This window comes from Malurus melanocephalus, unplaced genomic scaffold (assembly GCF_030028575.1).
Source record: "Malurus melanocephalus ecotype Western Australia unplaced genomic scaffold, MMel_1.1 scaffold_14, whole genome shotgun sequence".
Taxonomy (NCBI): domain Eukaryota; kingdom Metazoa; phylum Chordata; class Aves; order Passeriformes; family Maluridae; genus Malurus; species Malurus melanocephalus.
The window spans coordinates 4,703,640-4,720,416 of record NW_026623246.1 but is presented as its reverse complement, the minus strand read 5'-3'; the positions used below and the strand labels follow the sequence as shown (position 1 = coordinate 4,720,416).

General features: G+C 37.7%; 1 protein-coding gene across 1 annotated transcript in view; it reads right to left on the bottom strand.

Moving 5' to 3' along the window:
* Positions 1-16,777, bottom strand: part of MYO3A (myosin IIIA) — a 115,954-nt gene that overhangs the window by 74,838 nt on the left and 24,339 nt on the right. Inside the window, exons 4-5 of the mRNA XM_057384060.1 lie at positions 8,921-9,025; positions 8,050-8,149 (exon numbers count right to left, since the gene is read on the bottom strand). Coding sequence (XP_057240043.1) covers positions 8,050-8,149; positions 8,921-9,025 — 205 coding nt within the window. The remainder of the gene's footprint in view (positions 1-8,049; positions 8,150-8,920; positions 9,026-16,777) is intronic.

Genomic DNA, 16,777 nt, shown 5'->3' with positions numbered 1-16,777 from the left:
CATGACAAAACTAAGTGGAAGTCTTTGCTGGCCAGAAAGGGCAATTTTCTCACTTCATGTATCTCTGGCACCCAACACCAGCTTTCAGCATCAATCTTTTTTAATGCTTAAGCCACCAGTGACATCTTTATGTGAATTAATAGAARAAAATATTTGAAAGACCAAGTAAACAGCTTATCCTGGATATAGCATCTGGCCACATGATTTCTGTGTTTTGTTACTGGACAGCACAAAGGTTTTCATTCAAACGCGGTCCCCCCCACCAAATTTTAAGGACTAAGCCTTMAGCAAAGAATTAAACATTTAACAATGAAAAAGCTCCACAGCTCAAGTCAATGCAATCCATCTTATCCCTSCTAACCATGGGTTGAAAAATTTGGAATTATTACTTTGATTGGGTTCAAAGYAGTTTGACAAGCTGCTCATGAAGAACGCTTTCTTCAAAGCCTTTTACTCTTACTGGCTTCTGCCACAGTCTCCTGGTAGCTGCATTTTAGCAGCAACATGTGAATGTCATGCTATATGGTATGCAGAAATGACAAGGCAATAACAGCCCGGTTTTGATCTGAACCAGTGAAGCAGAYGGATTTATTATGGATGCATGCTAGAATGACTAAGACAAATACAAGTCTTGCTATGACTCATTGCTTAAAGTAAGCTAAGGGCAGAAAGAAAAATATTTTATTTTTGAATACTTTCAAATTAAATTATTTTAATTAATTGTTTTATTTTTGCAGAATGATTCAGACAGCATTTATAGCTAATGTAGGGCAMGCAGAAAAGGACACAATAGGATATTCTGACTGCTCCAGAATAAGTAATCTACAAAAGTTTGGATAACTACTCAAGGTCATGCTGAGCTTCTCTTCAATGTCAGCAGGACATCAAACCTGGGAATGATGATRTATATTAAAAGGGACAGAGACTGAAATACGCCAACACTCAAACTTGGATCACTCACAAGTGACTTCTCAATTCTTTGAGCACAAGGTGGCTCTAGACTCCCTCCGTTGCAGTCTGACCTGTGCCACGTGCAATCTTAGCACAGTCCTGGGAGCCTTCTTGCCCTCTGCAATGCCACATGCCCCAGACACTTGCCAGGCTGATCTGTGATCAGTAAACAAACTGCATCCATCGAGGTTATTCGTGGTCATTCAGGTCATATTAGGACAAGCCAAAGCACTGTGTCACAGCARGACAACACGAGAGCCAGTGAAGTGTCGCAGTGAAAGGATCATGCTCAGTGCTGTGGTTCCCTCCTCAACCTCGGACCTGAGATTTCAGATGGTTTTTTCCCCACATGACCAGCAGAAAGCTTCCTCATGCATCAGAAAACCAGGAGAGGTGAACAATTAGAGAGATGAAATTATCAAGCTGTAGTCATTATTACATTGGGATTGTCCCCGTTGTTTTGAATGAGCTGTACAGTGTGATTGATTTTACTTCTCTTGCTTTGCCATTTTAGCAGCCTCTGGCTCAGCTACACTTCAAAAACTCAGCCTGTTTAGTACATTCACAGAARTTTAAACATTTTGGCCTGTATTTCTGTATCAGAATAGGCATAAATATCATGGAACAAAACTTAACAAAAAYACCTGCGCTTTCTAACTCATGTTGAAAAATTGTAATTGCTCACTAGCAGTGGTAAAGCACTACTAACAGTCCATAATTTGTAAGGAAGAYGTAGTACACTGCTACTGACATACAAAAGAGAATGTTGGCAGAATTATTCTTTCTAGGGGAAAAAACCCCAAGAAATTAGTTTTAGTAACTCAAYTGAATTATGAAATAGTTTCATTTAGTATCACCCAAATGAAATTATATATGTATTTTAAATCAAACATAGAATTAATATAAAAATACRCTACCAAAACAGTGTCTTGCCATTGACTAGTTTCACCAAATTGCAACYTTKAATAATAGCAATAAGGCCATCTAGRAATGCCAGTATTAAGATTTATTTTCTTCTTRATTTTAAAAGACTTCAGATAGCTTTAAAGGAAGAATGATCATTCTCTCCACAGCAAAATCATAACCCAWTTACATTCCAAACACAAAAGCTGAYTTCTGTCTAYATGAAATTTCCAAACTACATAGAATCAATAGTTCAAGTATTAAACAAAGCAAATATCAGTATGTCTAAATAGAGCAATACTTATTCCCTTCCACAATCCATTTCTCCCCCCAGATGTACTCAGGTTAAATGTCTAGTTGACTCAGTCTACTGTTCACGATAGAACTGTACTAGCTATATGCAAAACCGGGTATCTGAAACTTGGAATGCCAAGATAATATCCTCACACAACTTTCACATCCAACACTGGCACAAAAGCAAAAGAATGCAAACTAAGCATGTTCGAAGTACAAAAATTGCCCTACCTTCACTATACATTCCATTAATATTACAACATATGTTTTAATAACACAACCTATTTATCCACAGTGCTAAAGGAACCCTTGAAGACACTATTCCATTAACTGCAGCAACACAGCTTCTCTTTTTCCACCATCTGCCAGCAGCAGTGAGATTGCATTACCTTTTTTCCATGTCTTCCACTGGAACCTGCTTTACATATTAAAAAACATAGACCTTTCCTATGTATTACTTGTTCAGAGCCTCTAATGATGGAGAGTTTTAAGTACTATTAGYAAAATGCCTGTGAAGAAACTGAAAATGGAGAGTGCCAATCCTTTTCAATATCCCCTTTCCCACATGACAGGGCAAACTATAGGGAAACATGGGATCTCTTGTAGCCAGAAGTAGGCTAGAATTCTAAAGATTTAATGAGTCCACCCACATTTTATTTTCTTTATGGGTACTTTTATACTTTTAATACCCAAGTAGATGTCTGACTTTCTTTTTCCCCAATGACCTTTCATGGTAATAACAGCAAAAGTCTAATTACATGTGGTATGTTTGATGCATAAACAGGCATGGCCTTCAGCAAGAAACAGTGCTGCTGGACAAATATGCATTTCCTAACTGGGGGGATATAATGTAAATTTTTTTCTGGACATTTGCAAAGCAGAAGCTGCTTATTCTGAGATATTTCTAGTCCTGGCAAGCAGGTTTCAGTAGTCCCAAAGAAGTATGAACTACCTGTGCTCTTGGTCAAGACTATCAACCTTAAGGTCAACTCTCAAAAAAACAGCTGAAGAAAAATTTTCCATCAGCATTAGGTTATCCTCTTTTTRGCTAAAAGAATCACTTGTCACTTGACTGTAGGCATTTCAAAACTTTTAGTGGAGAAATGGTTCTTTTCTCCATGACTCTTGAGACATCAGCAACTTGTCCAGTTTGCTGATAGGGAGTTGTGTCCTGTAGGATCCTCTTCATACAAAAACATGTGAGCCTGAAAAGCTCTGCCTTTCAAGCTCCCAGAAGTACTGAAATTGCAGAGGAATTCAGAAATAATTTCAAATCTTTCAAAATTAAATGTCACCTGGACTTTTTCAGACAAAAGTTAAAATAATAACAATAATAATAATATAGCTAAGTTTCTTTTCTCCCATTTTGAAATGGCACATTATAGAACTGTGCCTTAGATTGACATTAATACATAAAAGGCCCTGTGCAGCATCCTGATTGCAAGAAAAGAAACTAAATTGAGGGGGTCTATTCAAAGAAGCAAGTGTTTTTCAGCAGATGCACGTTATGCCCTCAGCATCCCAYGAAATTGGTTACACATTATAAGATACAGATAAAGAAATGAATTTTTATTTCAGATGAGGCATGCTATGTGTTCAAGTGACTTCAGGCCAGCTTTTTAACTGATGAAAAAAGATCAGACACTGACAGATATTTAGGCAGCAAAGGCTGCAGATAAATTTGTCACATGACTTTTAAAAGGTATCTGGCATTAAATTAATTTCTTTCAATTTCATTAATTTCCTGCACCTTTAGAGGCTAAAATTTCATTTAAAAACTGTCTTTTTAACATCAATCCAGTGTGTACAACCAGAGTTCTGAGGAACAGATGTAAGACTTYCTTCCTAGAGCACTAATAAGAAACTGTGAATATAATTTAGAATATTTATCAAAAAGGAATTGAATTCACACATTGCTTGCCTCCAGTTCTTTTGATACAATAGACTACATAGCAGTCACTCTTTAAAGTGCTGCAGGGAATGTAATATAGATGTATATTTTTCTATCAAATCACTACCTTAGACAGAAAACATAGCAGCTACACTTGAATATAATGCAGCCRTATGAAGTGGTAGAGGACATTCCTTGCTCGGGGCCTAATTGCTGCAATTCTCAGGCATKACATCCTACCCCAAAGGTTTTCTASCASARCAGCTTAACAGCTAATTCCCACAAATGTTCAGGTAGCGAAACTGCCTTCAGTCAGCCTTCTTCTCTTACAAAGAAAATATGGACTATTAATGTATTGAGAAGTTTAATGGCTTTAGAGACTGAATCTGTGATCAGTGGCCATGCTCACAGTAGATCCCCTTGGCTGCTACTCATTATCTGTAGAAAATAAAAGTTAATTTATTTATCTCTGCTGATGTAAATTATCTTAGTGGATGGATGTGAGGTGAGAGGATGCATCCCCAGTAACAGTAATTCAAAATTTTTACAGCTTGGACAGTTTGAATTAAAACTATCTGGCAGCTCCTTGATAAGCTGTTGAGCTCCAGAGGTATTTTTTGTGGCATGCTGCAAAATTATAAGAATGGCTTGCGTTGGAAGGGACCTTAAAGACCATCTAGTTCAAATGCATCTGCTGTGGGCAGGGACATTGAAAATGAGACCAGGTTTCTCAGAGTCCCATCCAGCCTTGCCTTGAACACTTCCAGGGATGAGGCAAACTTCTTCCAGCTTCTCTGGTCAGACTGCTCCAGTGCCTCACCATCCCCACTGTAAAGATWTTTTTTTTTTCTAATAACTAATCTAAACTTCCTCTTTTTCAGTTGGAAGCCATTCGCCCTTGTCACTATATGCTTTTGTAAATAGTCTCTCTCCARCTTTCATTTAGGCTTCTGTTAGGTACTGAGCTTGATTTTATCATTAATCTATACTGGGATTGGGTGTCTCTTAGATACAAGAATATTACTGGGGTGATTAAACAGTATTACAGCAGAATTTTGAGGGAAAGTAAAAATTCCACTCTTCAAAGCAATCTGAGTGAGGCATGGCTGTGGGGCTRTGGTATTCTTCCAAAGACTATCTCTTTACTTGTCAGTACCTCTAGAAAGGCAGAYAGTTCAGAGACTTAACCTGGATTTTGGAAGAGCTTTTCCTCACATTTTCTGTGTCACCTCAACCAGCTCAGTCTCTCAAAGTTTCAGGACCCCAGCTGATAACTGGGGATTAAAGTAATTTACTTCTCCATAGGAGTTTTGTGAAGGTTATCCATTCCAGACTTTGCAGTGCACACAGAAACTATGGTCCCAGCATATCTAAATACCTATGTGACCATAAAGCAATGTGTATAAATCGCGTCACAAAATGAAGCTTCTGAAAAGTTGCTATCGCTGTGCAAGGAAGGACTCACAATGGTGGAACACTATACACCAAGTTCAAAGAGTGCAAAAGCAATGAAGGGAAAAAAGCCATTTCCAAAAGTGATTTAATTCACTGAAAGTTAACTGTTTTCTCACTTACAATTATTAAAAAGTTCCTAAATGTACTTTTTAAAAAGGGCAAAAAAGCACAAGTAAGTTAAATGATTGCACAACATAGAGACTGAGAACAGGTATTTTTCTAGACTCGTGTTCCATAGGCACTTCATAAACCCATCTTTCAGACACAGAGTTTATGTTYAGGAGAAAACCACTGTAAACAGTATCAGGGGAGGACTGCAAAGACTTCTTCAGGAACATCTCATCTGCATCCAGCATGCAGGACAATGATGCAGACACRATTATCTTGGGAAGGTCATGTGTGTCCAGTGGTTGAAGGAGTGCTTGGTTCCCTGTCTCTGCTCCTCTCTCAACTCTCACTCTAGAGTGAGTGCTAGAAAGGGTGATGTGATTATTTGGGTTGGAATATTTTTGTGTTTGTTTGGCCCCATGTAAAAACTGGTTGTCTAAATCAAACATTTTATTTCCTCTGAATCCTCACTGGGTGAAAAGGACACTGTGTCTCCTTCCTATCTTACTCTGTATCAATTTGAGAGGCTTGTATAATAAATGATGGCCATAAGTCTCAGTCCTGATCCAATAAACTTTTATGTACAACAGTTTGTAGCAACACCAACAGGAGAGATTTTGATCAGCTCACATTCCTGGCTAAAAAAATGATCTTGGAATCTGATTAATGTGGGCTTAAATCCTCTTAAGTAGAAGACACAAATCTCACRAATCCCAGCTGAATAACTTAAGCACAGCCTGAAAGGTGAATGGTATGTCTTCCATTATGATTTTATGAAAACTATACATTTATTCCATTTGAAACTACTCATTATTGGCTTCAGATTTTTTTTCTTCTTGGAGAGGTGGGGGGAAGCCAGGGAAAACATGACTCTACTCCTAAGTTAAAGTGCCACTTATATATTCCTCTCAGAGGAAGAACTGCAGCTATTACAGGCCCCTTCTGAGCCCACATCACTGTCTGTGTATATATATTTGTTTCTTGCGCATGTTCTAATCTGTATTTTGGCATCACAATTTTCCTACAAGAATTTAAGATTATTTTTCAATTACAGCCTTATCAGTAGATTGCATTAGCTGGGGAATAAAGAATTCAGCTCCTCATCCCTACAGCTTGTATGTTTTCACATCTGCATAAGTGAATTAATTTTCAGAAGCATTGATCTTCTAATTGCCTTCAGCACCTTAAAAAATCAGTATCCACAACACATTAAAACCCTGTAGGCAAAACCATTGCTTTTTGCCTCACATTAAACTTCCAGACTCTCAGAAAATACTAGTAAGTGTAGGGCTGATGATTTAGGAAGTATGAAGATTTCTCAACAGAAGATTTTATCTGAGGAATATAAAAGAAATACATGACATTTCAGAAGAATTACTAACCCTAAAAGTAGTGGGGATTTTGTGTGTGGAGCCATGAAAGTTCTATAAATATAATCTACTGGCAGGAAGATACTACACGAAAGTTAAAATCTCATTATTAGTTTAAGCAATTATTATGTATCAATTGAAGCAATATCATTAACAAAATAAGAGGGTAAAGAAAAAGTAAAGATTTTCCATCTGAGAATTAAATATATTTACCGTTGTCTGCTGTGCCATGAAACAATGACCAATAAATGTAATTTAAACATAAGAAGACACTGTTCTACCCACAGTTTGTAATAACAAGCATTGCAAATTTTTTTATGGCTCATATAAAACTACAGTCAGTAACTCCTAAGGCAACTCACAGTGGTATGGCTGATAAATAATAGGTTGCATCCACTCACCTGTGTCTCTCCTTCCCCTTTGGTGGTGACACCAGATGACAGCATTCAAGAATTGCTTTAGGTCTAACAGGCTTCAACTGACCCTTTTAATGACAATTCTTTTCAAATGTGCCAAAATCTGTTAATCTTCCCAGRCTTCAGAAATTAGGGGATTAGCTGTATAATATTTTCCCCTCTGCCGCCATCAAGTATCTCTTGCTTTGTTTTAAACCAAATTAATGAAGTATATGTGTCTGAGGTGAAGCTTTCCCACTCTTCAAAGTATCTAGTAAGTTTTAAATGCTCTAATATAAAACATGAAGCTTTTTCCTATCAGCTCCTAAATTCACCAGTGCACAGTTCCTGGAGGAACTAAACACCAACCTTACTTTGAATCCTATGAAGTCGCTTTGCCATTTCACTTACTGTGTGCCTCAAAGCATTTGGCACTTACCATTACCATATCATAATTCCTGTTTGTTAGCCATGCTATTGAAACAGCACTACTGTTTACTGTTCTACTGTTACTAAAATTTCTATCAAGTTAAGATAAGTAACTTTGGTTATGCAAGTGATTTTTAATGAAGAACCCAAAAACTTAACAAAAAATTAACATAGTTAATATTTCCTGGTTTATTTATTTTATTTTCCATACTTCAGATGCAAAACATGGTATATATAAGTAAACAKAACATACCAAAATCCACAAGCTTGACTCCTCCTTCAGTGGTCAAAAGGATATTATTTCCTTTAATGTCACGGTGGATAGTTTTGTTTTCATGCAAATGCTGAAGTCCCTRCAAGGTGAGATGTAAACATGAAGTTTTAACAACAGTTGTGTCCTCTGCATTACATTTGCAGAAAAACAAGGTAGTGGAAAAGTATGAAAAGTATTTAAAACATTTTTTTAATTCTGCAACCACACGGATGTAATTCTTACTGCAAAACCACTTGCCACATGATAAGGAAAAGATATTTTTAATTGCCCCACTTTATGTCAAATAGAAATTTTAAGATGGGAGCAGCAAAATAGCACTATAAACCTACATATAACACCTTTAGAGCATAAACTTAAAGAAAATGATGAAGACCTAAATTCCACTGGAGAAAGCAAAATTCCAGTTATAAGAAAATGATAAATAAATACACTTGATCCTGATGAGCAAAACCAAATTCTTGTAACAGGGTTAGAATTCTCTAGATGTGTGGATGATTTTACTATAAAAATATTTTGGATCCAGATTTAGTATGCTGAACAGTATTTTGATTACATTTCTGCTATTTCTCAAAAGAAAAGCAATTTTGATGCTGAACTGTTTATACTAAGAAAATTGATCAATGGTCAGAAATCAATTTTCATTCTCTTAATAGTGAAAMAAACAGATTAACTGCTATTTACCTTACTTGCTTAAAAAGAACCATCCTAATTACATACTACCTTGTCTTCATTAAACACAACTATAATACAAAGTAGTGAGCTGTGTTGGTGGGGACATGATCTTCATTCACTTAGATAAAAAAAGTATGAGCTGAATATTGACTATCCTTYCACTGAATGCGTATCTTACCATCAGAGCTTCACGTAAAATGTAAGCAATTATAAGTTCATTCATCCTTTCGCCTCTCTTCAGAAATCCTTTCACAAGATCAGTCACAGATCCTCCATTGCACAGCTACAAAACATAAGGGGAATATAAAAAAGGAATAAAGGAGGGTTAGAGTAGCCACCTGGTTTTCATTTTCAGTATTTTTTTGTATCTGTTGCCAAATGAGATTCTACTAAAGTGACAACCACAAATTTTTCCTTAAGTCTACCATTTATACAAACAACATACACAGCAATTTTTGCCAATATTTTTCATTACTTCCTGCTTTTAATTCTTCTTGCCCAAACACAAGTACAGTAGTCTATCCCTTCATTTTCCTATATCCATGACTGCTTTCTTCTGAAACAGAAGCAGATTATAGTGCAATAAATTAGCTGTGAAGGCATGTTTTGTGGGGCATACTAATTGCTTCTTGTATTCATCATGTGTAACTCACCACAATGCAGATTATTACAACATCCATTCTCAGGTACAGGTACAAAAGCCATGTACAGTATAAAACGGATTTAAGGCAACAGAAGACAGGCAGCAGAGAAATTTCCCCAAAATGAAATCTTCCCAGGGCAAAGCTGCCCTTTTTGCCAAGCAGCACTTAATTCCAAGAGTAGGAAGATGTGATACACAAGGCATGGGCATCGTGGAAGATGAGGAAAATAGTGTGGAAAGAAAGGTCTTCCATGTAAATGAGGTGTGCGATGGGTGTAAGACCAATTATAGCCCTTTTTGCATCAACCCTGTCAGCTCCTTGGTCCAGATGTAGAGCCACAGTCTGCTCTGGATGATCCTCTCTGTCTCCAGAGAGTCCAGCCAGACACCTGTAAACCCCTGTCTGTCCCATACACATGGGAAGAATGGATCTGGCCTTGCTCTCTGAAAAGGACAGTGAGCACCCATTACCAGCAGATTAGTGTAGACTAAAGTACTTCATATGCTCATTTTTATCACTTACAATTTTTCTGCAGAGAGAAGCAACAATGTAACTTTAGTGAGTAGCTAGTACTGTGGGAGTTACACAACTGCAAAGATGAAATTAGCACTTAAGCCCTGAAAATATCCACAATGCACATGACAATACTTGATTGAAGAGCCATTGCCTCTGTATAGGGGTAGCTGCTTCCAGTAAAACAGTAAAATAAATTTAATTCTTATASAGTATCATCCAGTAGCTTTTCACATGAAACTAAATATCCATGTAAGACATTTTAACAATGGACCACAAAAGAGTAATTCCTTTTCACTACTTTCGAAATATATTCAAATCAAGGGCATCATTTCCCAGTAAAACCTTTCAAATGCAGAATTCCACACATCAGATTCTTTTGTATACATATATTTTTCATCTGTTCCTTCTATACTGTTACATATTTTCCTGTGCTTCAATTTAAAAAAGACTTACACCTCACACCACATGAACGCCTACAGAACCACCATTTCAATACGTAACTCTTGTTGAAAGATGTTTCCCCCATCAGGTCAGCAAGTGCTCTGGTCTGACAGAGGCTGAGCTCTATGGCAACAATCTTGGAACTYGCTTAACCTCACCCTTACCTAAGTGGGACAATATGCACGCTTASAGAGGGAAGAACTCATATGCGTAAATGATGGGATTAAGTGCTTTGCTGGATAAGGATCAGATTCCCAAGCAGGATTTCATTTACTGTCATCAGCCATGCTGGCCTGCCTTCCACACTGACTTTTTCAAGTTAGTTATTTTTCACAATGACATTATCTTTTCAGGCTTTCTATCATTTTAACTTTGGCACATCACCGACATATTCAATCAAACCAAATGGATTATGACAATTCTGGTTAATTTAATGCACTTGAATTCAGGGCACTGAAMCTGTCTGACAAGTAACAAACCAACTGTGAAATACATAACACATATGATATTCTTCCAACTATTTTTCTTCATTATCTCATATTAAATTTTACCGCTTACAGATGGATTTTTTTCTTTACAGAGCCGTGTATACCTGCTCAACATAAAGAAAACCAAAGCAGAAAGGAATATATTCTTTTTATAGGCAGAAGAAGGGAGACACTACACCTCAGAAACCACCTTCTTTAACGTTTAAGCCATAAAGCAAAAACTGAATTTATTTGCCTGGATCAGTAATGTTAATTTTTGCTTTMTTTAATATGTTGCTCTAATTTTTCTACTGCTGTCATAAGATATAAATCCTTATTAGGAGATAATATATGCATTATAACACTTTAAAATATCAGGTAATGTAGGATACTAAAATTAGTGATTATTATAGACCAAACAAAAACTGAACCTGGGTATGTAAAAGGTCAGTTTAACATATCTTGAAATAAAGAACCCAGAAGTCRGCCATACCAACATGGAAATCCTCCTTTAACTCCCAGGGCAGGATGGCTGCTTAGACAGAGGTCAGCTGAGGATATTACAGACATAGGTTCTTGCACACACACAGGGCAATTTTTTAATGCTACTTCTGTGTCAAAGACCTCTACTTTTACTTGTGTCAGACAATTAATGTTTTTCTGAGACCACCAGCATGGGAGAAAGAGGGAAAAAAAGGCTAGGTATTAGAATGCAAGCAGMTATAAGGAGGAAAAGGGATTATTGGAATACAACTGCAATTAGAAAAGCAGATTATGGCAGACACTATATGTGTGTGCTCTGCGCTGTGTGGGTGGGAGGGGGGAAYGATGACGACAAAGATGACACAGGTTAGTATTAACCCTGTTCTATTTTTACAGCCTTGGGTAAAATGTTGTATCTGCTCTAATTTCCTATCTCTACTGTGTATTTTTTGCAGGTGAAGCTGCCACATGTCCCTATAACCACACACGTAACTAAAGTCGAAATGGTGATGCTTTGTCCTGACTCAGGGTATMAAGTTGCACATGTACTCAAGGCAAAGGTATCATAAACACATCAGAAAGTCCCTCCCTTAACAAGCCAGGCTCTTCTCTTCCMTCTCAAAACAAGAAGTTACAGCAAGTTACAATATTCCTGCCCAATACCCATGCTCACTTGGGAATTTGAGTAGGCAGGAAATAAATTATCCTTGGAGATGTTGATCAGGATCTAGTTCATAGAAACTTATAGGAGTAAAAAACCCTAAATCATTTAAAAAAGAAAAAAAATCACATAACCTTAATTCATACAATCCTTTAATGAGAGGTTATGGGATAAACGTTATTTAGCATAGACAGAAAGTTTCCCAGGGTGTTGTTAAATATTGCAGCTTATAATTAAATCTGCTGCTAGTTAGTAGCATGCTGTCCACARTAAAAGCACTGTATGGCCTTTTACCAAAGTTGCTCAGCTTGAGTTAGCCAACTGAAATGCCTGGATGACAAGAAATCATGAAGGCTGCTCCCTACCCTAAAGGTCAAAGCAACTCACCAAATCAAATGACCTTTCTTCACCCGTTACGAGGCATGGACTCTTCTCAGAGGAGAGGGTCATAACTCTGTTTCTCTCATGCTAAAAACCCACACACATTCACACATATTTTCTCTTGTATACACAAAGGAATTTTTCTTGAGGTTTGTATCAGATGGAAGAGCCCATTTAGCTTTGAATATACTCAGCTCAAAGGGGCAGACTCTTGGAATGTCCAGCCTGAGACACAGAAAGGGAAGATAATCGTGATYGTCCCGCAGGGAAGTAATTTAGAAATGTCAGAACTTTGCACATGAGTAATTTTCATCAAATTAATATTAGTCACTTCTTCTATTGTTCCCTTGTGATTTTAGAGGTCTTTTCTTTACCAACAGTTTTTTCAGTGCCTGCATTGATAGAATGCAAATACTACCTACAAGAATAAGCAWCTAAAAGGAGGGTAAACTGAACCCTTTAGGCTACCTAAAATGGGGTGGAGAAGACAGAGACAGAATCTTCCTAGCGTCACACAGCAAAGGATGAGAGGCAACAATCCCTCACGGCAAGACAGTAGATTCCTACTGGACATAAATGAAAAATTTTCCACTGAGTTAAGCACTGGGAGTAATTACACAGTGAATCTGTGTTACATTCATGCTTGGAAATATTCAAACTTGAATTGAAAAGGCAAATCTGTAACATTTCAGTTAAAAATTTTTGAACAAGGGGCTGAASGAAATTACTTCCAAAGGTCCCCTCCAAGCTGTACTTTTATATGATTCAGAATATATGAATTTTACAATATTCAGTTCCTAGTTTGGATATTCAGACAGCAGAAAGAGTGGGAAAGGACGAAGGAAATCTTTCATACCAATGGAAAGATTAATCTAATACAAGGCTTGATTCATATGAAAATCTGCCTTGAAGAGCTGTAGCTCTGATGGCCATGCATAGCTGCATCAAAAGAGGCGCTTAGGACTCTTCTACAGGGATAGAGAAGGGCTCCTCCCTTACGATTTTCTGGCACTCAAAAAGGCAAAGACTCATACTGGGATGACATGCAGTTCTCCACCCACCCATCTGCCACAACCATGTGCTACTGTAATTGAGCTATTAGTATGCTAAGCTATCTTCAGCAAAAAAATTATAAAAAAGCATGATCCCAACACATGAAATGTCACTTGAAATTGCCATCACATCATAGTCATACAGATGTTCTTTTTAGGTCTTAGTCACTCTTCATCTGACCCAGTTACACATATCTCCTCTTCAGCTCTTCTCAATTCTGATGCCCATTGAATAAACATWCAGTATCGGCTCCCCTTTTAAGAAAACTATCAGTGGCATTTTTGTAAGAGCCATTTCAGCCTTTAATCATCCAACTGCTCCTGACTTATGCATCTGTACTAAGCTGTCAGGTAATGTTTGCTTGCACCCTGCAATTGTCAAGGTGCTTTCATCCTAATTCAGTAGCTTTGGATGCAGACTGTGACATCTACAGTGACTGYCCTCCCCACCTTTTCAGGCTGCATGGACACAAATGACTGGGCAGCAAATCACATGTGCACAATTTATGGCATGCATGAATTACAGTGATGAAGAAGTCCAACCTCACTTTAATGTTATCCCACATAAGAATCACAGGCACTAATCTCTATTTGGTTCCCTGTTCTCAGAATAGATCAATAATCTGAGCTSTTCTCTTAAGCAGCACTGCCAGCCTCTGAGCTGGCTGTACCTTCCTTTCAAGACTGAATGCTGTAAGAACAGAAGATTCTTAGTTGTTGCTGTTCTGTCATCATAAAAAGAAGCAGGGGAGTAAAAGGGATGTCAAGAAATCACTTAGTGCATCTCATATGCACTGTGCAGAGACCTGGTACTTTCAGACACGACAGATATATGTCTAACTTGCTCCTAAAAATCTCCAATTGAGGAAGATTCCAGTCTTTCTAAGTAGCCTGTTTCTGTGTTTCTCTAGCCTGATAGAGTATTTTTCCTACTATCCAGGCTGAATCCCTTTTGCCTCCAACAAAACTGTGTTATTTTTGCCTTTCCTTTCAGCAGTATCTGAAAGGATAATACAATAAATTATCATTATTTTCTATTTCCATCTCTGTCCGACTACTGTAATGATGTCATTGTTTTCTCTTTCTTTTAGGCTGTACAAAGYTAATTGTTGTAACCTTTTGAAATTATCCACGTTTTCTCAATTTAGACTGCCTTCAATTTGCCAATGATGTTTGTCTCACATTTTGCCCCAAAATGCATACAGAATTCCTTTGGAAGTCTTGYCTTAGCTGAGAAAGCTGAACAGAACGCAACAATCTCCACTTGGCAGAGAATCCCTTTCTGCAGAACCATAGCTTGGTCAGGTATGTCCCATTTCTTTGTCTTATGGATAGCAGTAATTTGCATGAATCTCTTTTCTGTGATTCAAAAAAAWTCCTCCATATTCACATCTGTGAATCTGATGCTATTCCCCAGAACACCTGTAATTAAACAAGGTATCARTTTCAAATTTTTATGTGGACTTTTTTCATCACTCAAGTTATTACTGAACAAAAACAGACCAGAAGCAGGTGCCCCCTTGAGATTCTCCCAGCCCAAAAGTGAACTAAGTCCAGTTTTATGAAAAAGAGGTTATTTGCTTTATTGTTTTTGTGAWATCTCTATTTTCACATTTTCTTCAAAAGCATGTCACATGGGACCTTACAAAAGATATAATCGTGCAACCGGGCAGTCTTTACTGCTGGGCCTTTCCTTTATTTCATCTATTGCTTTCCCCTTGTTACCAGTTATCCTGTTAACAGATGACATTTTATTAACACAATTTGTTCTGGCCCAGGCCAAGTTGACCACTTACCATGTTACTGGGTTCTGCATGTTCTACAGTGTTCTACAGTTCTATTAATTTGTAACTGTTGTGGGTATCGAAGTTAAGCAGATTGGTCTGTATGTCCCTAAGACACTGTTTTTCCTCATTTTGTAAAGACATACATTAGATATTTCTGTACCTCGTTTCTCTAGTAACCTTGTCTTTACCACTCTCCACATTAGACCCTCTGAACTGGTCTTTAAATGCCTTAGCGGAACATTTTTGTTTCTTCTGTTTGAAGGCATTCTGAAATATTAGAAGAAGCAGACCCTACTGCATTCTTACTAGTCTCTCATTGTGCTTCYATTGTTCTCTGCACCAGCTAATTTGCCGTTGTGTTTTTAATATCTTTAAAGAACTGCCAGGTACCCTGGCACTTTCCTGTATTTTACACTGTTTTTCCGAAGCACAGGTACCTCCCAGTTCCGCAAGCCAGGTAAAGCATTCTCTCCCAAAGCCCATTTCCTTGACCCTGCTGTCATTTTTGCCATCCTTTCTTTTCTCAAGTCAGTGAAAGCAACTCTTCTGGGGTTTTTTTGATTCAAATTTCCTTCCATCTTCAACTTTTGAAAAGAGGTCTCTATTAGAACAGAATGTACATGATACAGCCATTTCCAGAGCCACTTCCTTTGCCTTCTGTCTCCAAGACAGAACTCCACGGGCTGTCCATCTCACAGGGTCAGCTGTGACCAGATAGCTCCTATTCTCTGTGTGACACACTTTCATAATTATTACTGCCAAASAGCACATTCCYCTGACAGCACCTAACACCTCCCACAYACACTTGAAGGTTCTTGAGAAAACTTACAGGGAGCTAAATCAGTTTCTTCTGGCCAAGTAGTTCAATACACAGTTCTTGTCTGTGCAGCACTGCTTTAATTTCATCTCAAAAGGAAGAAAGATGCATACTGTAGATCCTATTTTTCCTAACAACTGGACAAGACAACCYATAACCAAAAGAAACCACAGCAATGGTTTCTCTATGCTTTTAGATGAAGTTGATTGCTTTCAATTTAGCGTGAACGAAATGTATCACTGAAACAGGCATCTTTCCCGAGTTACTTTGCCTCAGTGATCAAAAACCATGTGGTATTTATGATTTTGCTCTCTTATATCATCTAGCACCTCCAGGGCTGTGTTAGTCACAGCCTCACGGGTGTTTATTTGTTACTTCTGATTTCTTTCCTTTCAGTTTGGCTTTTAACTTCTCATTTTCTTTGCCATGCACATGCACTGACAAGACAGCCACCCAGAGGAAAAGTTTGCCTGTTTCATCTTAYGTAATGCTGGCCTTCACAAAATCCTGTATTTCCAAGTCAGACCATAGATATCTTCACATCATGGTCAAAATGGAAAAGCCACAACTATGCRATTATTGCCTAAATTTCTTCTTTCAAGCCCAGCATAATTGAATGGAGCCAGCAGGCTCCATATATTAACAAGGAAAAAGCCAAAACCCTAATCCCCAAAAGGAGGATTTTTCTGTTCTAAAACATTTGTAATATTGTAGGGAAAAAAAAGCAAGTAGGTGACAGTGAAAAAAAAAAAAAAGTAGGTAGGTGACAGTAGCTGTTAAAAATGC